The sequence below is a fragment of the Salvelinus alpinus genome, chromosome 3, assembly GCF_045679555.1.
Source record: "Salvelinus alpinus chromosome 3, SLU_Salpinus.1, whole genome shotgun sequence".
Lineage (NCBI taxonomy): Eukaryota > Metazoa > Chordata > Actinopteri > Salmoniformes > Salmonidae > Salvelinus > Salvelinus alpinus.
This window is the reverse complement of record NC_092088.1, coordinates 92,379,113-92,405,876: the sequence shown is the minus strand read 5'-3', so window position 1 is coordinate 92,405,876 and position 26,764 is coordinate 92,379,113. Positions and strand designations below refer to the sequence as shown.

Genomic DNA, 26,764 nt, shown 5'->3' with positions numbered 1-26,764 from the left:
TTACATGTCACTCTAGTATCTCGCCTGTGGTTCAGCCTGTTACATGTCACTCTAGCATCTCTCCTGTGGTTCAGCCTGTTACATGTCACTCTAGCATCTCTCCTGTGGTTCAGCCTGTTACATGTCACTCTAGTATCTCGCCTGTGGTTCAGCCTGTTACATGTCACTCTAGCATCTCTCCTGTGGTTCAGCCTGTTACATGTCACTCTAGTATCTCGCCTGTGGTTCAGCCTGTTACATGTCACTCTAGCATCTCGCCTGTGGTTCAGCCTGTTACATGTCACTCTAGCATCTCGCCTGTGGTTCAGCCTGTTACATGTCACTCTAGTATCTCGCCTGTGGTTCAGCCTGTTATATGTCACTCTAGTATCTCTCCTGTGGTTCAGCCTGTTATATGTCACTCTAGCATCTCTCCTGTGGTTCAGCCTGTTACATGTCACTCTAGCATCTCTCCTGTGGTTCAGCCTGTTACATGTCACTCTAGCATCTCTCCTGTGGTTCAGCCTGTTACATGTCACTCTAGTATCTCGCCTGTGGTTCAGCCTGTTACATGTCACTCTAGTATCTCGCCTGTGGTTCAGCCTGTTACATGTCACTCTAGCATCTCTCCTGTGGTTCAGCCTGTTACATGTCACTCTAGCATCTCGCCTGTGGTTCAGCCTGTTACATGTCACTCTAGCATCTCTCCTGTGGTTCAGCCTGTTACATGTCACTCTAGCATCTCTCCTGTGGTTCAGCCTGTTACATGTCACTCTAGCATCTCGCCTGTGGTTCAGCCTGTTACATGTCACTCTAGTATCTCGCCTGTGGTTCAGCCTGTTACATGTCACTCTAGCATCTCTCCTGTGGTTCAGCCTGTTACATGTCACTCTAGCATCTCGCCTGTGGTTCAGCCTGTTACATGTCACTCTAGCATCTCGCCTGTGGTTCAGCCTGTTACATGTCACTCTAGTATCTCGCCTGTGGTTCAGCCTGTTATATGTCACTCTAGTATCTCTCCTGTGGTTCAGCCTGTTATATGTCACTCTAGCATCTCTCCTGTGGTTCAGCCTGTTACATGTCACTCTAGCATCTCTCCTGTGGTTCAGCCTGTTACATGTCACTCTAGCATCTCTCCTGTGGTTCAGCCTGTTACATGTCACTCTAGTATCTCGCCTGTGGTTCAGCCTGTTACATGTCACTCTAGCATCTCGCCTGTGGTTCAGCCTGTTACATGTCACTCTAGCATCTCGCCTGTGGTTCAGCCTGTTACATGTCACTCTAGCATCTCTCCTGTGGTTCAGCCTGTCAGTTGTGGTCCAGGGGTCAACTTGAGAGGTCACTCACTCCCGTGGCGCTGTATATCCAGGAAGAACGGGGGGGAGAGATAACACAAACACTTCCTGATTCACAACATGGGGCGGGGGCTTATTCCGGAGGGGCACAACAACGTTAACATAGAAATACATTGAACAGTGTAGAACAGTCATGACTGTCTGTAATGTGAAATAGGGAATGGTAACCAGTCTATACTTCATATCTCTATCTGCAACGGCCTAGTAAATGGTGCATCCTACTGACTAAGCCCCTAGAAAGGCTTGTTTTGTAACTCTGTGTCTCATGATCCTAACTCCTCTAATAGGACTGGCATTCAAGCAAACATGCAGTACAGAAAAAACGTTACATTGGTCTTTTGCCATTAAAAAACTGCATAAATACTGATTAAATCAGTCAATGCTAATTGGAAGAAATCAAGTTTGGATTTGATTAAAATGGGTTACTGTTATTGGATTTTAATGAGATGGTGTATTGCTGGAACACAGGAGCTAGTAGGACTTTTCCACAATGTGAAATACCTGCAGTACGTGTTTGATTGAACTCAGCCCTAGGGTCTACAGCTGCAGCATGCCACAACACAAATACCATTCAACCCACTCTGACCTACAATGGCCTCAGAAAAACAGCAGAAAAACATGTAAGACTTTATAAAAATAAGACTTTTGGTTTGAACTGAATGTCATTGCGATTGTAATCTGATGATGTTAACATGCCTTCGGACTTTGTACATATTTTGAACATGGCCTTGGTTTTTACATGAGAAAATGTGTCTATAAGTGCTTTATAGGCAAAGCGTTTCGGTACGCTTGTGTTGTTGACAGACCTGGGTTGAAATACTATTTGATATCATTTCAAATACTTTATCTTGGCTTGATTAAGCTTGACTGGCACAATGGAACCAATAGAATAGTCACAAGGACTGCAAGCCACGCCCATCAGGCACTCCAGGCAGACTAGACTAGAGCAAACTCTGAACGTTTCTGAAAGATTTCAAGTAGTAATTGAACCCCGGTCTGGTTGTTGAATATAAGTACTATCTGAGCATATTGTATATCTGAGAAGCCAAGATTATAGGTTTTCCTAGTTTTTGTTTTTAGACTTTACAAAACATGTGAGATGTATTTTTGTTCTTTCTACCAGCTGTGTTATAGCCTAGTGAAGCATTAAACTGCTGTTGTAAGGAAAAGGACCAAGTCAATGGTTATGTACCAAATGGTACCCTATTCCTTACAAGTGACACTTCTTTTGACCAGAGCCCTGGTTCAAAGTAGTGCACTACGGTACATAGGGAATAGGGTGCCATTTGGGATGCAGTTATTATTATTGCTTTTTGGGAAAAGCAAACTGTAGTTATTATGGAGTGTCCTATGTAGGTTAGGTTGTGCTGTTGTTGATGTTGTGTGTGTGTACAATCGGGTTTCCCTTTTCATTTATCAAGAGTCAAGAACAAGGAAATGTTCTTCTTTTTTTAAAACAGTGCCTGTTAAATTAAATATTAAAATATGAATGCTTTTGAATTACAAGACTATCTATAAAGTTAGGTTTGACCAAGTTGTTCTCTCACCAATTGACATCAGATGAGGATATAGGATTTAGGATGAGAAGTTTGACCAAATCCAGTTGTGAAGTGTAAAAGAAGCCTGTCTGCTACAACATGTAAAAGGATTGTTTGTGTCTGATGTAGCTAGTGTTGTCTGACTGACTGACTCAGGAAAGAAGAACCCTGGTTAACAGGTTCCTTCTCTATTCTGGGTTTTCAACAGAGGATCCTGCATATAACCAGTCCCACAGGAGCAATACAACTCTTTGAATGTGTCCCAAAGGGCAATCTATTCCTTTATATAGAGCACTACTTTCAACTGGTCAAATGTAGTGCACTATGTAGGGACTAGTGTGTTATTTGGGACACGCAGACTTATTATACACTATTTCCTAACTGAATGACACCAAGTTGAGTCATTCATGGAGAATGTTAACATTTTGCATTAGAGCATGTTTTGTTTGTGTGCATTAAAGGAGTAATTCCACTGGTTGTGCTCTCTTCCTCTTCAAACGTTTTCCTTGCTCATGCTTTTGTTAAAACAACTACTTTGTAGACCAATAAACGTGTCATCTTGGAATGTGCCGGTGCTCAATGTGTTTCATTCTGACAGGGCTGAACCACAGTATGGAGCTCTTGACAACGAGCCATCAGGAACACAAGGGAGTCTGTGTCCTGCCCTGCCAAGCTGAGAGAGGGAGGAGGAAAGGAAGGAGTTTGTGTGTGCATAAAATAAGTATGGGAGAGCGAGAGAGTGTGTGTGTGTGTGCAGTCTGTGTGCAGTCTGTGTGCATGTGTGAGAAAGAGATAGAGCGAGAGACGAAGGGATGGCGACAGTGTGAGAAGGAGTGATAGGGTAGAGTCCGCTGGTTTGACATTTGACATCTTGCCTGACAGACACAAATGCCTTTGTCGCAGTCACTGAGTGATTACAGACAGGAAGTTATGCAGTTATGTGTAGGAGCAGTGGAATGGATTAAAGAAGCAATTAGCAATAACATAGCGGTTACCTCACCACTGTTTTGGCAATACACATCTGAGGGATGGAGCTGCAGAAATGTAACCACGCTCAAATTCATAGACCAAGCTATGGATGTAAGGACTGACCATCCGTGATATCAAAATTAGAGGGCTGACCATCCATGATATCAAAATGAAAGGACTGACCATCCATGATATCAAAATTATCAGTATTTAAATTTTGACTGTTTTGATTTACAATTGCATTGTTTACTAACAATTGAGTAAAACTAGCTGATATTTTAGGTTCTGATGGGTTATGACAGATGAACCCATAAGCTCATTTAGAAGTTATATTCTTCAAGAATCAATGGGTATTATCATTCATTTAAAAGTCCAAAATGGAGTGTACCAATCACAGATTGCCCCTTTCAAACTGCTTTCCTCAGCTTGGGATGCCTCGGGAGAAACTAAGGGCATGTGTCTGACATAAAACCGTTATTTAATTTTAAAAAATGGTTAAAATGAGGTAAAGGTTAGGGGTTAAGGTTGGGGTTAAGGTAAAGGTACGTTTTTGTTAATTCGGGCTGTCAATGGAATGCTCAGGATGACTCTTGATGGTTTGTTTATGCTCTGTACCGCCCCCTGCTGTTTCTTTAACAAACTGTTACCACTGGAATGTAGGTCTATGTACTGTTCAATAGTAACATTATTATCACATTCCTATTAATAAGATCTAGAACCTTTTTTATCTACTTAAAATTATATATATATTTTTTTTATGATTTCAAGATGTCTTTTTATAGATGTGATTTTGTAGCGGTAGGTAGCCTAGTGGTTAAGAGTGTTGGGCCAGTAACCAAAAAGTCACTGGTTTGAATCCCTGTACAGACTAGGTGAAAAATCTGTTGATGTACCCTTGAGCAAGGCACTTAACCCTAATTGTCACTGAAACAGTGTCTGCTTCATAATGTAGAAACATCAGCTGTTATATGACTTGACTGATTCTATGATATCCATTGGTAATAATGTGATGTAATCCTAAAAGATTATACAGACGATCTGACATGATTGAACATTACTCAGTAAATCTAATCTGGTTGGAGTGATTGCTCGACCTAATCTGAGTCCCATGAGCACAGATAGCCAGAATGAGTTCTGAGGCTCAGTCAATGACTGTGTAATGCTGCCATAGCAGGCTCCAGAGTTGTGGATGTCAATATTGAATGTGGACTGATGGTGATGTCTCCCAAATGGCACCCTATTCCCTATATAGCGCACTACCTTTGACCATCTGTGGTCAAAATTAGTGCACTACATAGGGATATGGATGCTATTTGGGATGCAAAATGACTATGTTGTTATAACAAGGAATACATGACTTGTGGAGCCAAGTCTCATTTTCTGGGAGCTGAGGGCACCTTCAAGAACATAGATGTGCTTAAATGTATTTTCTCTCTTCAGCTGAGCGACGCCAGATGACCGGCAAAGGACCCTCATCTCTCTGAGACGTTGACCTTGACAATGTGTCAGTCAGACACATTAAATGACAAATAGCTTCTTCTATGTGGGTGTCGTTGAGTCCACTTAGCCTACAGAGGCCATGCATAGCGGTTCTTAATGGAAGAACATTCTCACTGAATGGATTGGATTCTTATAACCCATGATAATAATATTTATAACTCTGTATCTTTATGCCAGCCCGTCTGTCTGTCTGTCTTTCTGTGTCTGCCTGTCTGTGTGTCTGTCTGTTTCTTTCTTTCTTTCTCTATCTCCCTCTCAACTTGAATTACAATATTTCTCATGTTCAGCTGAATAAAATAGATGCAGCATGAGCATCCTTCAATCACAGTCCAGTAGTTGATATGTGCACTTGTCTAGGTGTGTCTGTGAGCACAGCACAGCTGGAGTAGGCTATAACCTATGTTAACATTATTACAGTATGAATAAAGGATATGTGGCAATTCCATGTGAGCAGTGATGTGTTCATCACTGGTATATACTCTACACCTACATGTCATGCCAGGAAAGTATAGTTACCTACCCACTTTACCCAGATCTTGAATTACAATATTTCTCATGTTCAGCTGAATAAAATAGATGCAGCATGAGCATCCTTCAATCACAGTCCAGTAGTTGATATGTGCACTTGTCTAGGTGTGTCTGTGAGCACAGCACAGCTGGAGTAGGCTATAACCTATGTTAACATTATTACAGTATGAATAAAGGATATGTGGCAATTCCATGTGAGCAGTGATGTGTTCATCACTGGTATATACTCTACACCTACATGCCATGCCAGGAAAGTATAGTTACCTACCCACTTTACCCAGATCTTGAATTACAATATTTCTCATGTTCAGCTGAATAAAATAGATGCAGCATGAGCATCCTTCAATCACAGTCCAGTAGTTGATATGTGCACTTGTCTAGGTGTGTCTGTGAGCACAGCACAGCTGGTGTAGGCTATAACCTATGTTAACATTATTACAGTATGAATAAAGGATATGTGGCAATTCCATGTGAGCAGTGATGTGTTCATCACTGGTATATACTCTACACCTACATGCCATGCCAGGAGAGTATAGTTACCTACCCACTTTACCCAGATCTCATGTTTTGTAAATATTGAAGAAAAAAATGTAAATAAACACTAACTCTAACAAATAAAAGGAGGATTGTACAAATAAAAGCATTTGGGCTGGCATTACAGGAAGTAACGAATCGGCACAATTGTTTTATTTGTTTGTTATCATGCCAACAGAGTGAAGTGGAGAGATGGTGTAACAGTAGCTTGATAGAGAGAGGCAGTGTAGCTAGCTACATTCCAGGCACCTGCTACGCTAATTATCATAACAGGTATTTACTCAAAATCAACATTTTGTTTCGTACATCTTAGTTTATCTGCACGTCCCGGTTGTGAGATGAACATGCCATAGCTACAACATCTGAAGGTAAGAGGGAAATAGCTAGCCAAGTAGCTATTAGCGAGCTAGTTGTTAGCTCTGGTCCAGGGCATTACGTGTGGCATTATGCCGCAAGAGCCTTCTTCAATGGCCTGAATCTTTCAATTCATCCATCAAGGATTTTTTTCCAGACGATGTTGTTTAGTGACTGACTTCAATATAGCTACTTTAAGTAAATATGTTGCTGAAGTGCTGACGAAGTGCTATATCTACCGCCACACTAGCTCATGCGCTGGATCTGCATCCGACGTAGGCCCTTGGACCAGAGGTAGTTAAAGAACATTTCTGGTGTTTTCAAAAGCAAACACTTTTGTCTCATTTATGCTCACAGTTAACTGGCTAACGTTAACTATTAAGATCTACGTATCTAGTTTACTAGCTAGATATCTAATCACAGCATTAGTTAGCCTGCCAGTTTAAAACACCTGCCTAATCTCAAATGGGTCTGTTGTTGTTTCAAAGCTAGCTAGCAAGAATGTATTTGTTTCTCAACAAGCTCGATAGTTACATTTTCTCATCATGACCTATATCTCATAGCTCAGGGTTGTCATCTCACTGTCAACAGACATCAACTTCATTTCCCACTACTACAGGGTATCAAAGTCAAGTGGTTTATCTAGCTAGTTAGATCAACACTAGCCCGTAATGACTCTCTGTTCCATTACATTACACGTAAGAGTCATTGAAGAAAGACGTCTTCTGTAGGGGGGAGTTTTGTTAATAAGAGTTCTGACCCTCGGGCTGGACATTAACACGCATTGCTTGCGGTATGGTTTTGAAAGCACAGTGACCTTATTTTTCATATCAGCGAGTGTTGAATTGATTGACATCTTTAATAGGGTTAGTGTTCCAATGGCCATATCTACATGTTACAGCAAATGAGCTACCTAGTGTAAACGTAACTCGGGGACTGTAGCAGAAGTGTAGTTTGTTGGATGGAGGCCGAGGCGCCCGTAGCTGTACAGATCTGTGCTAAACTGCTAGTGTTTTTTATTTTTTTAAGGGATTCTTTCTCGCTGATGAAAGATTAACGTTTCTAAACGTTAAAACACAGAGTTGGGATTGTAGTTCACATTTTCCATTGACGGTAGATGTATATTCAGTGCAGTGCATTGGCATCATGTTACAGGTAGCTAGCTAACAGGCTCCTTCATTAGCTGGATAGCTATGGATAAGCCTATATCTCTATATGTACTCACTGATACCTAGTAAATTAGTGGTGAAGGGATATGCTTGTTTGTTTACACACAGAAATGGTCAGACTTTAATGGTGTGCTGGTTGTTAATATTATGAAGTACAGAGTTTCTGGTGGAAGAGGCTCTACCCTGTTCCCTATGTAGTGCAGTACTTTTGACCAGTCCAGAGCCCTATTGGCCCTGGTCAATAGTAGTGCACTATATAGGGAATAGGGTGCCATTTGAGACACAATCTGTTTATGTAGGTGCAGCAGCAGCCCTCACCCTCCCTATCTGTGAGCTGACTAGCGGAGCTCAATGGTGCTGCTGGATACAATTCCCTGGATCAGTTTACATTGGCTGACTGACTGATGGGCTCGTTGACAGACTGGCTGACTGATGGTGTTGTGTAGGCTTTGTCCTGGCTACTGTTTCCACTCCAATAGCCTCAACAACAATAAAACAACTAAGACGGAGGTACAGAGTAGGCCTTTTGAGCCTAGAATAACTGATATTACAGGCAAGCAAGAGACTAAATAATAATTGTTAACTTTGAGGTTATTTAACAGATTCTTATTGAATTGGCTCATGTAATGGGGAAAGTGTGTCTGTGTACTGTAAGATGCAGCTAGTCTATCAGTGGGGAGTTAAGTAGGTAGCTAGTTAGACCTGCGTTATAGATTACCCCGGGACCTTGATCTCTCTGCCATTCTCTCCTTGTCCCAAATGGCACCCTCGGGCTCACCCTGGTCAGAAGTAGTGCACTAGGGAATAAGGCACCATTTGTGATGCTCCCTCTGGCCTTGAAGGTCCTCTACCCTTCTTTCGAAGTGTGCAGTCATACACTCCCCTTACTGAGTAAACAGTTTCCGTTGCAAAACGTTTTGAAACAAGCCAAACTTTTTGCTATGGTCTGCGACTAATGAATACACCCCAGGTTAGTCCATCCTTAATGCACAACAAATAACACGTTGGCAAGCTTTACTCCCGATAAGGCCTGAAACAGTCTTGATTTAACATGTTGCTTACTGGGCTGTTAATATCTGCTACTTAGTAATAATATAATATAGCCTAATAATATATTCCATTTAGCAGACTATCCATAGTGGCTTCAAGTAGTCCGTGCATACATTCTCATATGGGTAACCCTAGTGGGAACCTACAACCCTGGTGTTATCTAGGACCACTTCAGCCTATAAAACACCCATTCCTCTGAGGGATAAGACTGAACATAGTCCAATCTCAGAGTTAACAACCAAATCTCTCTGCTGCTGTTTTGTGTGCCAAACATATTTGTGTTTGCAGTTCCTGTTTAGTGAGAGCACAAAGTCACGCATAGGGAAGTCAATGACACACAGGCTGCATTCAAAATGGCATCCTGTTCACCTATATAGTGCACTACTCTTGACCACGGTCCACATAATAGTGCACTTGGGTCGTAGTGCATCACGTCTGTAGCCGTGAAGTGCTTTGAAAGGCTGGTCATGGCTCACATCAACACCATTATCCCTGAAACCTTAGACCCACTCCAATTCACATACCGCACCAACAGATCCACAGATGATGCAGCCTCTCACTCCACACTGCCCTTCCCCACTTGGGCAAAAGGAGCAGCTATGTGAGAATGCTGTTCATTGACTACAGCTCAGCGTTCAACACCATAGTGCCCTTAATGCTCATCACTAAGCTAAAGACCCTGGGACTAAACACCTCCCTCTGCAACTGGATCCTGGACTTCCTGACGGGCCGCCCCCAGGTGGTAAGGGTAGGCAACAACACATCTGCCACACTGATCCTCAACACGGGGACCCCTCAGGGGTGCGTGCTCAGTCCCCTCCGGTACTTCCTGTTCACTCATGACTGCATGGCCAGGCACGACTCCAACACCATCATTAAGTTTGCAGATGACACAACAGTGGTAGGCCTGATCACCAACAACGAGGAGACAGCCTATAGGGAGGAGGTCAGAGAACTGGCCATGTGGTGCCAGGACAACAACCTCTCCCTCAAAATGATCAAGACAAAGGAGATAATTGTGGACTTCAGGAAAAGGAGGACCGAGCACGCCCCCATTCTCATCGACAGGGCTGTAGTGGAGCAGGTTGAGAGCTTCAAGTTCCTTGGTGTCCACATCACCAACAAACTGTCATGGTCAAAACACACCAAGACAGTCGTGAAGAGGGCACGACAAAGCCTATTCCCCCTCAGGAGACTGAAAAGATTTGGCATGGGGACTCAGATCCTTAAAAAGATCTACAGCTGCACCATCGAGAGCATCCTGACTGGTTGCATCACTGCCTGGTATGAACACAAGGCACTACAGAGGGTAGTGCGTACAGCCCAGTACATCACTGGGGCCAAGCTTCCTGCCTTCCCCTGACACCACCTCCATACCAGGTGGTGTCAGGGGAAGGCCCTAAAAATTGTCAAAGACTCCAGCCACCCTAGTCATAGACTGTTCTCTCTGCTACCACACGGCAAGCTGTACCGGAGCGCCAAGTCTAGATCCAAAGGGCTTCTTAACAGCTTCTACCCCAAGTCATAAGACTCCTGAACAGCTAATTAAATGGCTACCCAGACTATTTGCATTGCCCCCCCCCACCCACGCCGCTGCTACTCTCTGTTTATTATCTATGCATGGTCACTTTAACTCTACCTACATGTTCATATTACCTCAATTTCCTCGACTAACCGGTGCCCCCGCACATTGACTCTGTATCAGTACCCCTGTATATAGCCTCGCTATTTTTATTTTACTGCTGCGCTTTAATTATTTTTTACTTTTATTTTTTACTTATCAATTTTTTACTTCACTTATTTTTTCTTAACTGCATTGTTGGTTAAGGGCTTGTAGGTAAGCATTTCACCTGTTGTATTTGGTGCATGTTACAAATTAAAGTAGATTTGACTATATAGGGAGTAAGGTGCCATTTGGGACTCAATCATACACTTGGGTGACGTGATTACAGTTGATGTCTGAGTAGCCAAAGGTTTTTTTTCCAACACTTTTCAAACAAGTTTGAAAGGTTCTCTTTAAAAAAAAAATCTTCTTACAATTTTTTCCTCCACAGGAGACCTTCTCCTGATGTTTACATTTAGCAGGGCTCTACGCAGACCTTTTTTTACAAGGAGCACGTTTGTGCCAAGTTGAAAAATGTAGACGCACACAAATACATTTAGAAGCAGAATGAAATATATTAAAGCTAGAATTCCAAAACTGTCTTGGTGCAGACAGCTAAATATTTAGGCGCATATGTGAGTAAAATGGTCGCTCTGTTTAGCCAAACTTACTTTGCTTTATTTGTTACTGCTAACTTACAATAGGAAGAGCATGTAGGCCTACTGTCTGTTAATAATGACATATGGCTATGTAGAACAAGACCTACTGTCTGTTAATAATGTCATATGACTATGCAGAACAAGGCCTACTGTCTGTTAATAATGACATATGGCTATGTAGAACAAGGCCTACTGTCTGTTAATAATGTCATATGGCTATGCAGAACAAGGCCTACTGTCTGTTAATAATGTCATATGGCTATGTAGAACAAGGCCTACTGTCTGTTAATAATGACATATGGCTATGCAGAACAAGGCCTACTGTCTGTTAATAATGACATATGGCTATGTAGAACAAGGCCTACTGTCTGTTAATAATGACATATGGCTATGTAGAACAAGGCCTACTGTCTGTTAATAATGACATATGGCTATGTAGAACAAGGCCTACTGTCTGTTAATAATGACATATGGCTATGTAGAACAAGGCCTACTGTCTGTTAATAATGACATATGGCTTCCTTTTTTTTTTCTTCCACCACCACATTTATTTGATTGATTGAACATTCAACCTGTCTTCTAGTAGGCCGTTCTGTACTCAACCTGTCTTCTAGTAGGCCGTTCTGTACTCAACCTGTCTTCTAGTTGGCCGTTCTGTACTCAACCTGTCTTCTAATAGGCCGTTCTGTACTCAACCTGTCTTCTAGTAGGCCGTTCTGTACTCAACCTGTCTTCTAGTAGGCCGTTCTGTACTCAACCTGTCTTCTAGTAGACCGTTCTGTACTCAACCTGTCTTCTAGTAGGCCGTTCTGTACTCAACCTGTCTTCTAGTAGGCCGTTCTGTACTCAACCTGTCTTCTAGTAGGCCGTTCTGTACTCAACCTGTTTTCTAGTAGGCCCTTCTGTACTCAACCTGTCTTCTAGTAGGCCGTTCTGTACTCAACCTGTCTTCTAGTAGGCCGTTCTGTACTCAACCTGTCTTCTAGTAGGCCGTTCTGTACTCAACCTGTCTTCTAGTAGGCCCTTCTGTACTCAACCTGTCTTCTAGTAGGCCCTTCTGTACTCAACCTGTCTTCTAGTAGGCCCTTCTGTACTCAACCTGTCTTCTAGTAGGCCGTTCTGTACTCAACCTGTCTTCTAGTAGGCCGTTCTGTACTCAACCTGTCTTCTAGTAGGCCGTTCTGTACTCAACCTGTCTTCTAGTAGGCCGTTCTGTACTCAACCTGTCTTCTAGTAGGCCGTTCTGTACTCAACCTGTCTTCTAGTAGGCCGTTCTGTACTCAACCTGTCTTCTAGTAGGCCGTTCTGTACTCAACCTGTCTTCTAGTAGGCCGTTCTGTACTCAACCTGTCTTCTAGTAGGCCGTTCTGTACTCAACCTGTCTTCTAGTAGACCGCTCTGTACTCAACCTGTCTTCTAGTAGACCGCTCTGTACTCAACCTGTCTTCTAGTAGACCGCTCTGTACTCAACCTGTCTTCTAGTAGGCTGTTCTGTACTCAACCTGTCTTCTAGTAGGCCGTTCTGTACTCAACCTGTCTTCTAGTAGTACTCAACCTGTCTTCTAGTAGGCCGTTCTGTACTCAACCTGTCTTCTAGTAGTACTCAACCTGTCTTCTAGTAGGCCGTTCTGTACTCAACCTGTCTTCTAGTAGGCCGTTCTGTACTCAACCTGTCTTCTAGTAGACCGTTCTGTACTCAACCTGTCTTCTAGTAGGCCGTTCTGTACTCAACCTGTCTTCTAGTAGTACTCAACCTGTCTTCTAGTAGGCCGTTCTGTACTCAACCTATCTTCTAGTAGGCCGTTCTGTACTCAACCTGTCTTCTAGTAGACCGTTCTGTACTCAACCTATCTTCTAGTAGGCCGTTCTGTACTCAACCTGTCTTCTAGTAGGCCGTTCTGTACTCAACCTGTCTTCTAGTAGACCGCTCTGTACTCAACCTGTCTTCTAGTAGGCTGTTCTGTACTCAACCTGTCTTCTAGTAGGCCGTTCTGTACTCAACCTGTCTTCTAGTAGTACTCAACCTGTCTTCTAGTAGGCCGTTCTGTACTCAACCTTTCTTCTAGTAGTACTCAGCCTGTCTTCTAGTAGGCTGTTCTGTACTCAACCTGTCTTCTAGTAGGCTGTTCTGTACTCAACCTGTCTTCTAGTAGGCCGTTCTGTACTCAACCTGTCTTCTAGTAGTACTCAACCTGTCTTCTAGTAGGCCGTTCTGTACTCAACCTATCTTCTAGTAGGCCGTTCTGTACTCAACCTGTCTTCTAGTAGACCGTTCTGTACTCAACCTGTCTTCTAGTAGGCCGTTCTGTACTCAACCTGTCTTCTAGTAGGCCGTTCTGTACTCAACCTGTCTTCTAGTAGACCGCTCTGTACTCAACCTGTCTTCTAGTAGGCTGTTCTGTACTCAACCTGTCTTCTAGTAGGCCGTTCTGTACTCAACCTGTCTTCTAGTAGTACTCAACCTGTCTTCTAGTAGGCCGTTCTGTACTCAACCTTTCTTCTAGTAGTACTCAGCCTGTCTTCTAGTAGGCTGTTCTGTACTCAACCTGTCTTCTAGTAGGCTGTTCTGTACTCAACCTGTCTTCTAGTAGGCCGTTCTGTACTCAACCTGTCTTCTAGTAGTACTCAACCTGTCTTCTAGTAGGCCGTTCTGTACTCAACCTATCTTCTAGTAGGCCGTTCTGTACTCAACCTGTCTTCTAGTAGACCGTTCTGTACTCAACCTATCTTCTAGTAGGCCGTTCTGTACTCAACCTGTCTTCTAGTAGGCCGTTCTGTACTCAACCTGTCTTCTAGTAGGCCGTTCTGTACTCAACCTGTCTTCTAGTAGGCCGTTCTGTACTCAACCTGTCTTCTAGTAGGCCGTTCTGTACTCAACCTGTCTTCTAGTAGGCCGTTCTGTACTCAACCTGTCTTCTAGTAGGCCGTTCTGTACTCAACCTGTCTTCTAGTAGGCCGTTCTGTACTCAACCTGTCTTCTAGTAGGCCATTCTGTACTCAACCTGTCTTCTAGTAGTACTCAACCTGTCTGTGTGTTTTCTCTCCAGATCTATGAGGCCTTCAGCCAAGAGAGCTCTCCCATGGAACAGGAAGTGATGCCCATATACTCCTCCTCCCCCCCTCCGTTGGACGACGAATCAGGGGGAGAGGAGGACGATGACGAGTTTGGGGATTTCTCTGGGGGTGTGGCAATGCCATCCAACCAGCCGTGTCCCTCCACAACAGACCCCGCCTCCCCCACCCCATCAACGGTGCGCTTTAGTGTTAGTAACTCCTCCTCTTTCGCCGGAACTACCCATAGCAACGGAATCTCGAAACAGTTCAGAGCAACTGACGACCTGAAGAAGCCACGGGCGCCGGTGGTGGACCAATCACAGCCCGCTAATACTGGGACCTCAGAGGTTGGCAGGGTTCGGCCGGTGTTGGAGGTCAAAGGGCAGCCCTGTCATTGCAACCTCCCTGACCTCCCTCTCACTAATGGGTTTACCAAGCGGCATCACCAGGGGACCATGTCTGCAGGTAACAACTTTAGTCTCATAGGGCTGTCATGGAGTTGTTAGTGAGGTTTTTGTTGTATTGTGTTTTTATTCCTCAATCATTTTTAATATGTACTGTTGTACTCAAATGGCTGAGGCATCTCTATATGTATTTTAAATACGTTCCAATAAAATGTACACATTAATTCACCACAGGTCTTGTACCGGCTGGCCTGGGCTCCCCCAGCCAGGAGCAGGGGTTTGCAGACTTCTCTGCGTTCGCCGAGCCAGAGATGGAGCTGGAGCCCTGGTGCTGCGGTTTCACTCACAGTACGGAGCACAGGAAGGACGGCAGGATGGAAGGGACAAACCTAACCAACGGTTTCTGCAATGCACACTCGGTCCAGAAGGACATAGAGCAGCGGGCCAGAATAGAGCCTGGCGGGCCTGACTCTCAATATTTAGCACAGCAAGGGGACAGGGACTGCACTGAAGTCCAGCAACACTGTGAGCTAAGGGGCCACCCTCAAGACTCTGGCCTCTTAGCCCCCACAGAGGTGCTCTGTGCTAGGGGTGAGGGGCTGGGGGAGCCTGGGGAGAGGGCACCCAGCATCAACAGGGATAGCACGCTTACACAGGACCCAGAACTGGGAGGGAGGAGGGCGGAGGAGGAGGAAGATAAGGAGAGCGAAACCGAGGACAGCGTCTCTCCTCTCCCCACCACAGTCAGTGGGTCAGTGAGTGAGGAGTTTGCCTCCTTTGGTGAGGCTGTGTCGCCAGACGCTTTGGAGGAGTTTGGGGACTTTGGCGAGACGGTCTTCACTCCCTCGTCAATAGGGGAGGAGGAGAAGGAGAAAGAGGAGGTGCAGCGGAGTGACCTCAGGGAGGAGACCGAGACAAAGATGGTGGAGGAGGAAGAGGAGGAAGAGGACTTTGGAAACTTCAGGGATGCTGGATCCTTCCCTAGCCAGGAGGACTTTGCTGACTTCAACCAATCGGAGTCCAGGACACAGGAGGGCTTTGGTGACTTTGACCAGGACTATTCTGAGGACCCAGGTCCGACCCAGGCGTGTGGGGAGGAGGTTGGACAGGGAGACCTTCCCCTCAGCGACAGCTTTGCAGACTTCCACTCTGCTCCCCTGGAGGGGCAGGGTGAGAGGGAGGAGGGCTGGGGGGGGTATGGGGACCAGAGAGGTCTGTCAGAGGGGGAGACCTGGGCAGAGTTTGGAGAGGAGGATAGAGCCGGGCGGACAGAAGAGGCAGAGGAGAAGAAGGGGGGAGAGAGTTTTCAGGGAGGTGCTGCTGTACGAAGGGACAGTCTGCAGGTGAGTGGTCTTCTGCGTTAGTAGAGTGGATTTATATTGCGTAACGCCGGAGAGACAGTCCCAGCTCCGACACCTCACATTTTCCCCAACATGGTCGACACACATTTATACCGGTGAGATGATGGTCAGCTGCCGCATGCTCAAATGTAAAGTGATAGAGCGTTGGGACTCCCAACAGGATTCTCCAGGAGTCTGGATAACGAGGCATCCTACAGTACTTAGTTGTCACACGTCTGGTAGAAATCCACTCTGACATTTGTAGTTTGTTTGTCATAACCTCTGGCTCTGCAAGAATCATTCTGCCCAGGTGGTTTTTATTATTGTATCAATAGATTGTCACTGCAGTTAGCCTAGAGGTTGCTCCCTAGAGGTTGCTCCCTAGAGGTTGCTCCCTAGAGGTTGCTCCCTAGAGGTTGCTCCCTAGAGGTTGCTCACACTAAAATGAGTTTGCTGGAATAAGACAGTTCCTGTCAGACTTCAGTTTGCTTCAAAATCAGGTCGATGGACATAGTTAGTTAAAAATCTTTCCCATTAATTGTGTTTGATTACGATGTAGTAGACTGATCTGTACTAGATCTCAAACAAGCCCTGTCTCTCCCATTCAGGCCTCCCTGTCTATCCGGCTACAGAGAGTCCTACAGACCAGCTTCCCTGCAGTGGCAGTCCCAGAACTGGATCAGGAGAGGGAGGAGACTGGGGTGGAGGGGGAGGAGACTGTGGTGGAGCGGGAGGAGACTATGGAGGAGGAGGAGGAGACGGGGATGGAGGAGGAGGACAGTGGGGTTGAGGTGTTGAATGTACTCAGCCTCAGGGCTCTGCTAGAGACTCTAGACACACAGCCTGAGGAAGAGGAGACGAAGGGGCTCAACCACACTACACACTGGTGAGAGATCCTCTAGTGATGATGATGATGATGATGATTATAACGATGATGAGGATGATGGTTCAGTGGAATAACAGCAGATAGCATTGGAGGCTGGCCAAAGCCCTACTCTGCTGTATGTGACCGCCTCCTTGTTTGCTTTACCCAGGGTTCCTAGGGGCGCGTGGCGGCAGCCTCAGGACCTCCACGATGCCGTGGGCCTGGGATTCCAGTGGGGCGGTTCCCATAGCAACAGGGCCCTGCTCCGTTGTCTGGGGATGGACACCAGGAACATGGTAACGGCCTCTTTTCAGTTTAAAGCCACACTCTGTAATTATGTGAATGGCTCCATGCATAGCAGAGTGAGCCACAGCCTCCTCGACAGAATAACAGCAGATGTAAACAACAGTAAGAAAAGGGATGGATGGCATTTCACATGACTTTATAACATCTACATATATAGTGCTCAATGAAGGACTTTCCATTAGAGAAACATAACTAAATAAAACATGAAGCCATCTGTCTTTGACAACAACAATATCAACGATGTAGTAAGTCTTGTCTGTCTGTCTGTCCGTAAGCCCCTCCCTCCCTCCCCATAATTCCATATTGTACATCATCTACTGTAAATGTGTCTATATATCCCCTTTACTATGTAGAAGTGCTCTGTTGTTGCTGTATCTATAGTGTACATACTGTATGTGGATTATATGTCAATTCTTCATCTAAAATATAATGTTATTCTGTCTGTATGTTCTGTTTATTGGTGTAAAAGCAGCACCGTTTCACCAGCTTGAATTCCTGCTACATGTAAAGTTACTTGGTGATTTCTGATTCTGTCTCTCCTCCACAGTTGTTCACTGGTCAGAGAAAGCAGCCTGTCATAGTTCCTGTGTTTGCAGCCAGCCTGGTGAGTGGACTGATGGAGATACTGTACTGTGTCCAAAATGGAACCCTGTTCCTTGTACAGTGCACTACTTTAGACCAGGGCCCATATGGACACAGTCCATGGTGGCCCTAGTTCCATTTCTGTCCCTAGATCCTCCCCCTAAGCATGTGTACCAGTCAGTTTGTTCCGTCATGCCACTCCTTGTTATGCCAAACATGACCAGGAGTTGACATGATAGCACAAACAGATCTGGGACCAGGCTACCTTCCCTTAGCCTTGTATGCTGATAGCCCCTTAATGTTCACAGATCTAAAACTACTGGGTAGGTGTAAAGCAATAAGATGATGACTTGGCAGTCGGCCATATTGCTTTCTCCCTCTCCAAACCTTTCATCATGTGACATGTATTCCAAGTGTCTTGTGCCAAGTATTGCCAAGTGTTCCATGGTGACCTCTTTCTTTCTCTCCCTTTCCCCTTCACCTTTTATTCCCTATCGCTCTCCCATCTCTCTCTCTTTCCCCCGTTATCCCCCCTCTCTCTTCCCTCTCTCTCTCGCCCTCTCCCCTCTTTCTCGCTCAGGGAATGTTAGAGCCCACCAAAGAGCCACTGAGAGCAGCTTCAGCTGCGGAGAAGACTGCTGCCACAACACAAGCACTTCCTGGGTCACAGGAAACCACCACCACCTCGTCAATAAAGGTACAGAAACAGGTATAGGGAGAAGTTGTCCTAGATGCTGATATGTGAACATGTGAACATGTTACCAGCTGTTAAACTCTCCTCCGTCTTTGATTCCTCAATCCCGCACCCCTTTCTCAAAGCTCATTGGAGGAGGTTTGAGAGGAGGGACCATAGATTCTCTCTTCAAAATGAACTTTGAGAGAGAGGTAAGAATAGTTATGTTCCTTGAATTGAGGACAGAAGAGGCAAGGATGTGACAGTTGGTAACGTTTCCAGACAGCCTCTGGATAGGATTTGACAGTTGGAAGCGACTCCAGACAGTTTGTGGCTAGGATTTGACAGTTGGTAATGTTTCCAGACAGTCTGACTAGGATTTGACAGTTGGTAACGTTTCCAGACAGTCTGACTAGGATTTGACAGTTGGTAACGTTTCCAGACAGTCTGACTAGGATGTGACAGTTGGTAACGTTTCCAGACAGTCTGACTAGGATTTGACAGTTGGTAACGTTTCCAGACAGTCTGACTAGGATTTGACAGTTGGTAACGTTTCCAGACAGTCTGACTAGGATGTGACAGTTGGTAACGTTTCCAGACAGTCTGACTAGGATTTGACAGTTGGTAATGTTTCCAGACAGTCTGACTAGGATGTGACAGTTGGTAATGTCTCCAGACAGTCTGACTAGGATGTGACAGTTGGTAATGTTTCCAGACAGTCTAACTAGGATGTGACAGTTGGTAATGTTTCCAGACAGTCTAACTAGGATGTGACAGTTGGTAACTTCTCCAGACAGTCTGACTAGGATGTGTTAACTTCTCCAGACAGTCTGACTAGGATGTGACAGTTGGTAACTTCTCCAGACAGTCTGACTAGGATGTGACAGTTGGTAACTTCTCCAGACAGTCTGACTAGGATGTGACAGTTGGTAACTTCTCCAGACAGTCTGACTAGGATGTGACAGTTGGTAACGTCTCCAGACAGTCTGACGAGGATGTGACAGTTGGTAATGTTTCCAGACAGTCTGACTAGGATGTGACAGTTGGTAATGTTTCCAGACAGTCTGACTAGGATGTAACCATTGGTAATGTTTCCAGACAGTCTGACTAGGATGTGACAGTTGGTAATGTTTCCAGACAGTCTGACTAGGATGTGACAGTTGGTAATGTTTCCAGACAGTCTGACTAGGATGTGACAGTTGGTAATGTTTCCAGACAGTCTGACTAGGATGTGACAGTTGGTAATGTTTCCAGACAGTCTGACTAGGATGTGACAGTTGGTAATGTTTCCAGACAGTCTGACTAGGATGTGACAGTTGGTAATGTCTCCAGACAGCCTGACTAGGATGTGACAGTTGGTAATGTTTCCAGACAGTCTGACTAGGATGTAACCATTGGTAATGTTTCCAGACAGTCTGACTAGGATGTTACAGTTGGTAATGTTTCCAGACAGTCTGACTAGGATGTGACAGTTGGTAATGTTTCCAGACAGTCTGACTAGGATGTGACAGTTGGTAATGTTTCCAGACAGTCTGACTAGGATGTGACAGTTGGTAATGTCTCCAGACAGCCTGTGGCTAGGATGTGACAGTTGGTAATGTTTCCAGACAGTCTGACTAGGATGTGACAGTTGGTAATGTTTCCAGACAGTCTGACTAGGATGTGACAGTTGGTAATGTTTCCAGACAGTCTGACTAGGATGTGACAGTTGGTAATGTTTCCAGACAGTCTGTGGCTAGGATGTGACAGTTGGTAATGTTTCCAGACAGTCTGACTAGGATGTGACAGTTGGTAACGTCTCCAGACAGTCTGACTAGGATGTGACAGTTGGTAATGTTTCCAGACAGTCTGACTAGGATGTGACCGTTGGTAATGTTTCCAGACAGCCTGTGACTCACACAGTATACCCAACACAAACAGGGCAACATTGGGCACTATATTTTACACTCCCTTGATAATGAAGTTAACCCTAAACTCTGACCTAGGATCAGATATCCTTACAGCAGATCCTAACTTTAGCATTAGGAGGATAATGACAATATCTGACCCTAGACTAACTAACTCCCAATTCCTCTGTGCTGTCTTCTATCCATCACGAAGACCTGGCCATATTCACAAAGCGTCTCGGAGAAGGAGTGCTGATCTAGGATCAGTTTAGTCTTTTAACTCATGGTGAATAAGATTACATGAACCAGGGGGACCTGATTCTAGATCAGCACTCCTTTGTCTGGTGTGCTTTTGTGAGTATGGGCCTTCAAGAGACTGTGTTGACTAGAGGGCACACTGCTGAGCCTCACTACAGTTTGTTCCTTCTGCCAGCAGGGGGCCCCCCAGCCTTGGTCCCAGTTTGACTGGAGCAGCAGTGGCCTTGGCGTCAACCGTCTGGATGGTACGTCCTCCCACTGAGCCCCCTACCTACAGGGCCAGAGATGAGGCTGCTGAACACACTCTCCCCCTCTGACGCTGCTACCTGACTCCTGTTTTTCTCTTTGGTTCCAATGTCCACACCAGCATACTAGACTACCATTTATAATGAAGCAATGTGTTGGACATACTAGACTACCACCTATAATGAAGCAATGTGTTGGACATGCATTCTAAGTAAGTGGTATGCAAGTGTGGACTTTGGAACATAGTCCCTATCACTCTCCCTCTCCCCCCTCTCCATCTCTCCTCTGCTCCTCTCTTCACATTGAGGTCTCCCTCTAGATGGTACTACTCATTTTCATGACTGTCTTTCCCTTTAATTGTATCTTGTACTGTGGAATCCCAAGGTTTTTTCTCTATACGTCTAACTTAACCATCTGCCCTGTGTAGAGTGATGCTGATGAGGTTTCTCACATGTTGTTACCCTTTATCATTGATCCAAACACTGTTTCTTATTGCACTGGGCGAGAGATCTTTCAGTATTAGTGGAGGGAATGGGGCAAAGACAAGTCAAGCCATAAAGATGAATGTGTGGTCATAGCCTAAAGGGAATCCCCCCAGTAGCTGCATTTTGGTTGTAGTAGAAATAAGCTCATGTGAAAAAGCCTGAAATTCAGACCTGTTCTGTACTAACATTCCACTCCGTGTACTTTGTCATATGCCAAAAATGATGTTTGGCATGGAGTGGGATATTGGCACAAACAGACTGGTATCCAGACTAGAGAAAGCCAGGATCCTCTTACTAATACCCAGGATAGAGAAAGCCAGGATCCTCTTACTAGTACCCAGGATAGAGAAAGCCAGGATCCTCTTACTAGTACCCAGGATAGAGAAAGCCAGGATCCTCTTACTAGTACCCAGGATAGAGAAAGCCAGGATCCTCTTACTAGTACCCAGGATAGAGACAGCCAGGATCCTCTTACTAGTACCCAGGATAGAGAAAGCCAGGATCCTCTTACTAGTACCCAGGATAGAGAAAGCCAGGATCCTCTTACTAGTACCCAGGATAGAGAAAGCCAGGATCCTCTTACTGATACCCAGGATAGAGAAAGCCAGGATCCTCTTTCTAGTACCCAGGATAGAGAAAGCCAGGATCCTCTTTCTAGTACCCAGGATAGAGAAAGCCAGGATCCTCTTACTAGTACCCAGGATAGAGAAAGCCAGGATCCTCTTACTGGTACCCAGGATAGAGAAAGCCAGGATCCTCTTACTAGTACCCAGGCTAGAGAAAGCCAGGATCCCCTTATTAGTACCCAGGATAGAGAAAGCCAGGATCATCTTACTAGTACCCAGGATAGAGAAAGCCAGGATAGAGAAAGCCAGGATCATCTTACTGTTACCCAGGATAGAGAAAGCCAGGATCCTCTTACTGTTACCCAGGATAGAGAAAGCCAGGATCCTCTTACTGGTACCCAGGATAGAGAAAGCCAGGATCCTCTTACTAGTATCCAGGATAGAGAAAGCCAGGATAGAGAAAGCCAGGATCCTCTTACTGTTTTCTGTTTAAGCTGCTATTCTGTGTTTTCTTATATTCTTCTGTATCTTTACTTTTCATTTTCTTTGTAAAATAAAGAGGACATATGTATTCAGTAAACTGAAACTGATCTTTACAATCACTGTGATATATAAACACTATCTGCAAAAAATAATACAATTTGATTTAGCTTGAATATATTTTTATTTTTAGATTCCCCCAACCAATGAGATGCTTTAAGGTTCTTTCAGTGTGGTTGCAATAAACACTGTTGTAAATACGTGAATAAACCTCTTTCTAATATATTACACCTTTCTGAGCTGTCCTGCCTCTTGGTTTTCTCTGGCTGTTCTATCACCACTGACTACTTTCCTCCATAGACATGGATAGATGTAACACATCCTGGTTTAACACCGGCAGTGCCATTGAGGCCGTTCACCATTATGAAGCAGACAACTGGGTGGGAATTTCTATAGGATAAGTAAGGATCTCAGAATTCCATGCAGGTCAGTAGGAAGGATCTGCCAATGAATTATACTCCTGAGCAAACATTCCATACCTGGATGAGGCAGTAAATCACCTACCTTGGCCTTAATGCCTGTTCAGACAATACACTCCAGGAGGCTGTATGCAAACCCTTTCAGTTTGTTTACCGACTGTAAATTAACTAATTGAAGTAAAATGGAGAGAGCCCTCAATATTGCTGCCCATGCTGTCACAGAAGCCAGTATGGCAAAGATGTAAGAACGAGCCCTCTATCCAACTCTATGCTGCTTTCCTCTGTTCTGTAGATTCTTACTCCAGCTCTATACTGCCACCCACTGTGTTGAAGGACCAAACGCTTGATTGTTTCTTCATCACTTGCTAGTAGTTTGTACACCTTTATTTGGACCAAAGACAGAAGTGCTATGGTGGTCTTTTTGTTTTGAACTCTAAACACAGGTACAATGTGTGTGTACATATTTATTGTGTGTGTGTAAATGTATTGTGTGTGTGTGGTGTGTGTGTGTGTGTGTGATGTGGTGGATCCAGAACTAGACAGTGACACCAGCAGCCATCCAGCAGACACCCTGAAATACCTCATGTCTACTATGGAGAACACCACTACCTCCACCAGGTCAGACTGACACACACACACACACACACACACACACACACACACACACACACACGTAGAGATCAATAATTGCTAATCAAGCATAATCGATTGGATTTATATCGTGCTTTACCAGGTCTGAAAGAGCTTTGCATGGAAAGAGGGGAAACTCACCTGCAATCAAATGTCGCCTCTTTGTTTTTCCCATCTTAATGTGTTGTGTGTGTTTGTGTCAGGAAACCCCATAAGGATGAGGAGGATCAGCTGAGTGAGGAGGCAGCCAGGGTGATCTGTGGGCTGGCTGACCTGTCCTTCATGAAGGCTAAGGTCCTAATGTTCCCCATCACCCTCACACCAGCCGCTGGCTCTGGTACACTGCTAGAGTGATGCACACATACACATGGATGGATGCACACACACAAACACAGAAGACTTCTCCTCTTCAAAGCTAGATTGAACATTAATGCAAAGTCAGAATGTTGATAATCAGTAGTATGGTGAAATACTGTAGTTGGTCTTTTGTTCTGAATGTATTGGTGTATTTATGTTGTGACACGGTGGTTGAGCTCTAAGACTGATCCACACTTACCTCCAGTCATCTGCCTCGTTCCCCCAGTGGTATTAGATCAATTTCCTGTTTCTCTTTTCAAGATGGACATTTTATCTTCATGTATTTATTCTTAATGTGTGTATAGTTATTCATGTGAATTCATCATAAATCCATAGGAAATAAATTGTATTTAATATTTACATAACAGATTGGTTCTAACAATATTTATATGATATATGTTTGTGATTTCCTCTTAAATGGCACCCTATTCCCTATATAGTGTACTATTATTGACCAGAGCCATATGGGACCTGGTGAAAAGTAGTGCACTACATAGGGGATAGGGTGCCATTTGGGACAAAGCCTATCATCATGGGGTTAACTACTGTTAAAGAATATAATACCACAAGTCTTAATGAATAGGGCCTCCAGAACCCTACAGTTTCTGATTAGTGTCTCAGGGGAAACACAGTCCTGTGTGTTCAGATGATCTGCCATTTAAAGGGGAAATCCAGTATTGGTACAGCAATTTTTTTAACCTTTAAATTAATGATATATAGCCATTGATTGTTAAAGAATTTAACGTATAAATGCCTCATGAGCTCAGTCTTACCCCCATCAGAACCCAAATGATCAGCTTGTTTCACTACATTGCTTGTAAACAATGTAATTAGTAAGTAACGCTGTATAGCTTCAGAATATGGTTAAACTATCATTTTGATCTCGTGGATGGTCAGTCCTTGCATCCATCCTTGCTTCATCTTTGAATTGGAGTGGTTTCATTTCTCCAGCTCCATCCCTCAGCTGTTTACCAAAGAAAGTAGCGGGCGGCCATTTAGTTGCTTGAATCCCAGATTGCCCCTTTAAGGATCATATGGTGGTGCTCACAGGTAAAGAGTGTGTGCTTGATATTTGGGTTTGTGGACAGTTTCTCACACTTGTTCCTGCTGCCTGTATACATTTTCCAGGATGCCTTTGCACATTCTAAAGATAGGAAATGAATGTGACCTATAGTTAACTGGTGCTGAACAATAAGATCTGTGGAGGAAAACTATGGACTGTAAAATGTAAGGGACTTCCTATGGAAAAAGGCTAAAGAGCCAATGGAAAGGTTTCAATACCTTGGTCTTTTTAAACTAGTGTGAATGTAGCTATTTATTTTAGTGTACATACAAATAAAAATGTATTTAAGAAGGGTTACATGAATGTGTGTGTGTGTGGTTTTGTACTCTGTGAATGTCAGGTGTTACAGGCGCTTACAACCAGTGATCATCCCAACCACACAGGATGACCTCTGCTCTCTGACCTCTGCTCTCTCTTGTTAAATCGTCAAAATGCTCAAACAACATTTTTACTATTTGTACCTACAGTCTGTTTGTCTTTAGTGGTGGGTAATGTACCTACAGTCTGTGTGTCTTTAGTGGTGGGTAATGTACCTACAGTCTGTGTGTCTTTAGTGGTGGGTAATGTACCTACAGTCTGTGTGTCTTTAGTGGTGGGTAATGTACCTACAGTCTGTGTGTCTTTAGTGGTGGGTAATGTACCTACAGTCTGTGTGTCTTTAGTGGTGGGTAATGTACCTACAGTCTGTGTGTCTTTAGTGGTGGGTAATGTACCTACAGTCTGTGTCTTTAGTGGTGGGTAATGTACCTACAGTCTGTGTGCCTTTAGTGGTGGGTAATGACCTACAGTCTGTGTGTCTTTAGTGGTGGGTAATGTACCTACAGTCTGTGTCTTTAGTGGTGGGTAATGTACCTACAGTCTGTGTGTCTTTAGTGGTGGGTAATGTACCTACAGTCTGTGTCTCTTTAGTGGTGGGTAATGTACCTAAAGTCTGTGTCTTTAGTGGTGGGTAATGTACCTACAGTCTGTGTGTCTTTAGTGGTGGGTAATGTACCTACAGTCTGTGTGTCTTTAGTGGTGGGTAATGTACCTACAGTCTGTGTCTTTAGTGGTGGGTAATGTACCTACAGTCTGTGTGTCTTTAGTGGTGGGTAATGTACCTACAGTCTGTGTGTCTTTAGTGGTGGGTAATGTACCTACAGTCTGTTTGCCTTTAGTGGTGGGTAATGTACCTACAGTCTGTGTGTCTTTAGTGGTGGGTAATGTACCTACAGTCTGTGTGTCTTTAGTGGTGGGTAATGTACCTACAGTCTGTGTGTCTTTAGTGGTGGGTAATGTACCTACAGTCTGTGTCTTTAGTGGTGGGTAATGTACCTACAGTCTGTGTGTCTTTAGTGGTGGGTAATGTACCTACAGTCTGTGTGTCTTTAGTGGTGGGTAATGTACCTACAGTCTGTTTGCCTTTAGTGGTGGGTAATGTACCTACAGTCTGTGTGTCTTTAGTGGTGGGTAATGTACCTACAGTCTGTGTGTCTTTAGTGGTGGGTAATGTACCTACAGTCTGTGTGTCTTTAGTGGTGGGTAATGTACCTACAGTCTGTGTGTCTTTAGTGGTGGGTAATGTACCTACAGTCTGTGTCTCTTTAGTGGTGGGTAATGTACCTAAAGTCTGTGTCTTTAGTGGTGGGTAATGTACCTACAGTCTGTGTGTCTTTAGTGGTGGGTAATGTACCTACAGTCTGTGTGTCTTTAGTGGTGGGTAATGTACCTACAGTCTGTGTCTTTAGTGGTGGGTAATGTACCTACAGTCTGTGTGTCTTTAGTGGTGGGTAATGTACCTACAGTCTGTGTGTCTTTAGTGGTGGGTAATGTACCTACAGTCTGTGTCTCTTTAGTGGTGGGTAATGTACCT

At 44.4% G+C, this 26,764-nt stretch overlaps 1 protein-coding gene across 4 annotated transcripts; it reads left to right on the top strand.

Moving 5' to 3' along the window:
• Nucleotides 1-910: 910 nt before the first annotated feature.
• On the top strand, nt 911-25,209 carry LOC139571526 (aftiphilin-like). Of its 4 annotated transcripts, none has more exons than XM_071394496.1 (11): nt 911-3,593; nt 5,282-6,676; nt 14,286-14,757; nt 14,931-16,039; nt 16,645-16,922; nt 17,071-17,197; nt 17,755-17,811; nt 18,370-18,486; nt 20,782-20,851; nt 23,396-23,480; nt 23,696-25,209. In XM_071394496.1, exons 3-11 carry the CDS (start codon nt 14,319-14,321, stop codon nt 23,844-23,846), a joined length of 2,433 nt encoding a protein of 810 aa, XP_071250597.1. In that variant the 5' UTR covers nt 911-3,593; nt 5,282-6,676; nt 14,286-14,318; the 3' UTR covers nt 23,847-25,209. The 4 variants fall into 4 exon arrangements, with proteins under 4 accessions (XP_071250597.1, XP_071250594.1, XP_071250598.1 ...); XM_071394493.1 differs by having other exon boundaries at nt 912-3,593; nt 5,282-6,771; XM_071394497.1 differs by having other exon boundaries at nt 913-3,593; nt 5,282-6,771; nt 20,785-20,851.
• The last annotated feature ends 1,555 nt before the right edge of the window (nt 25,210-26,764 follow it).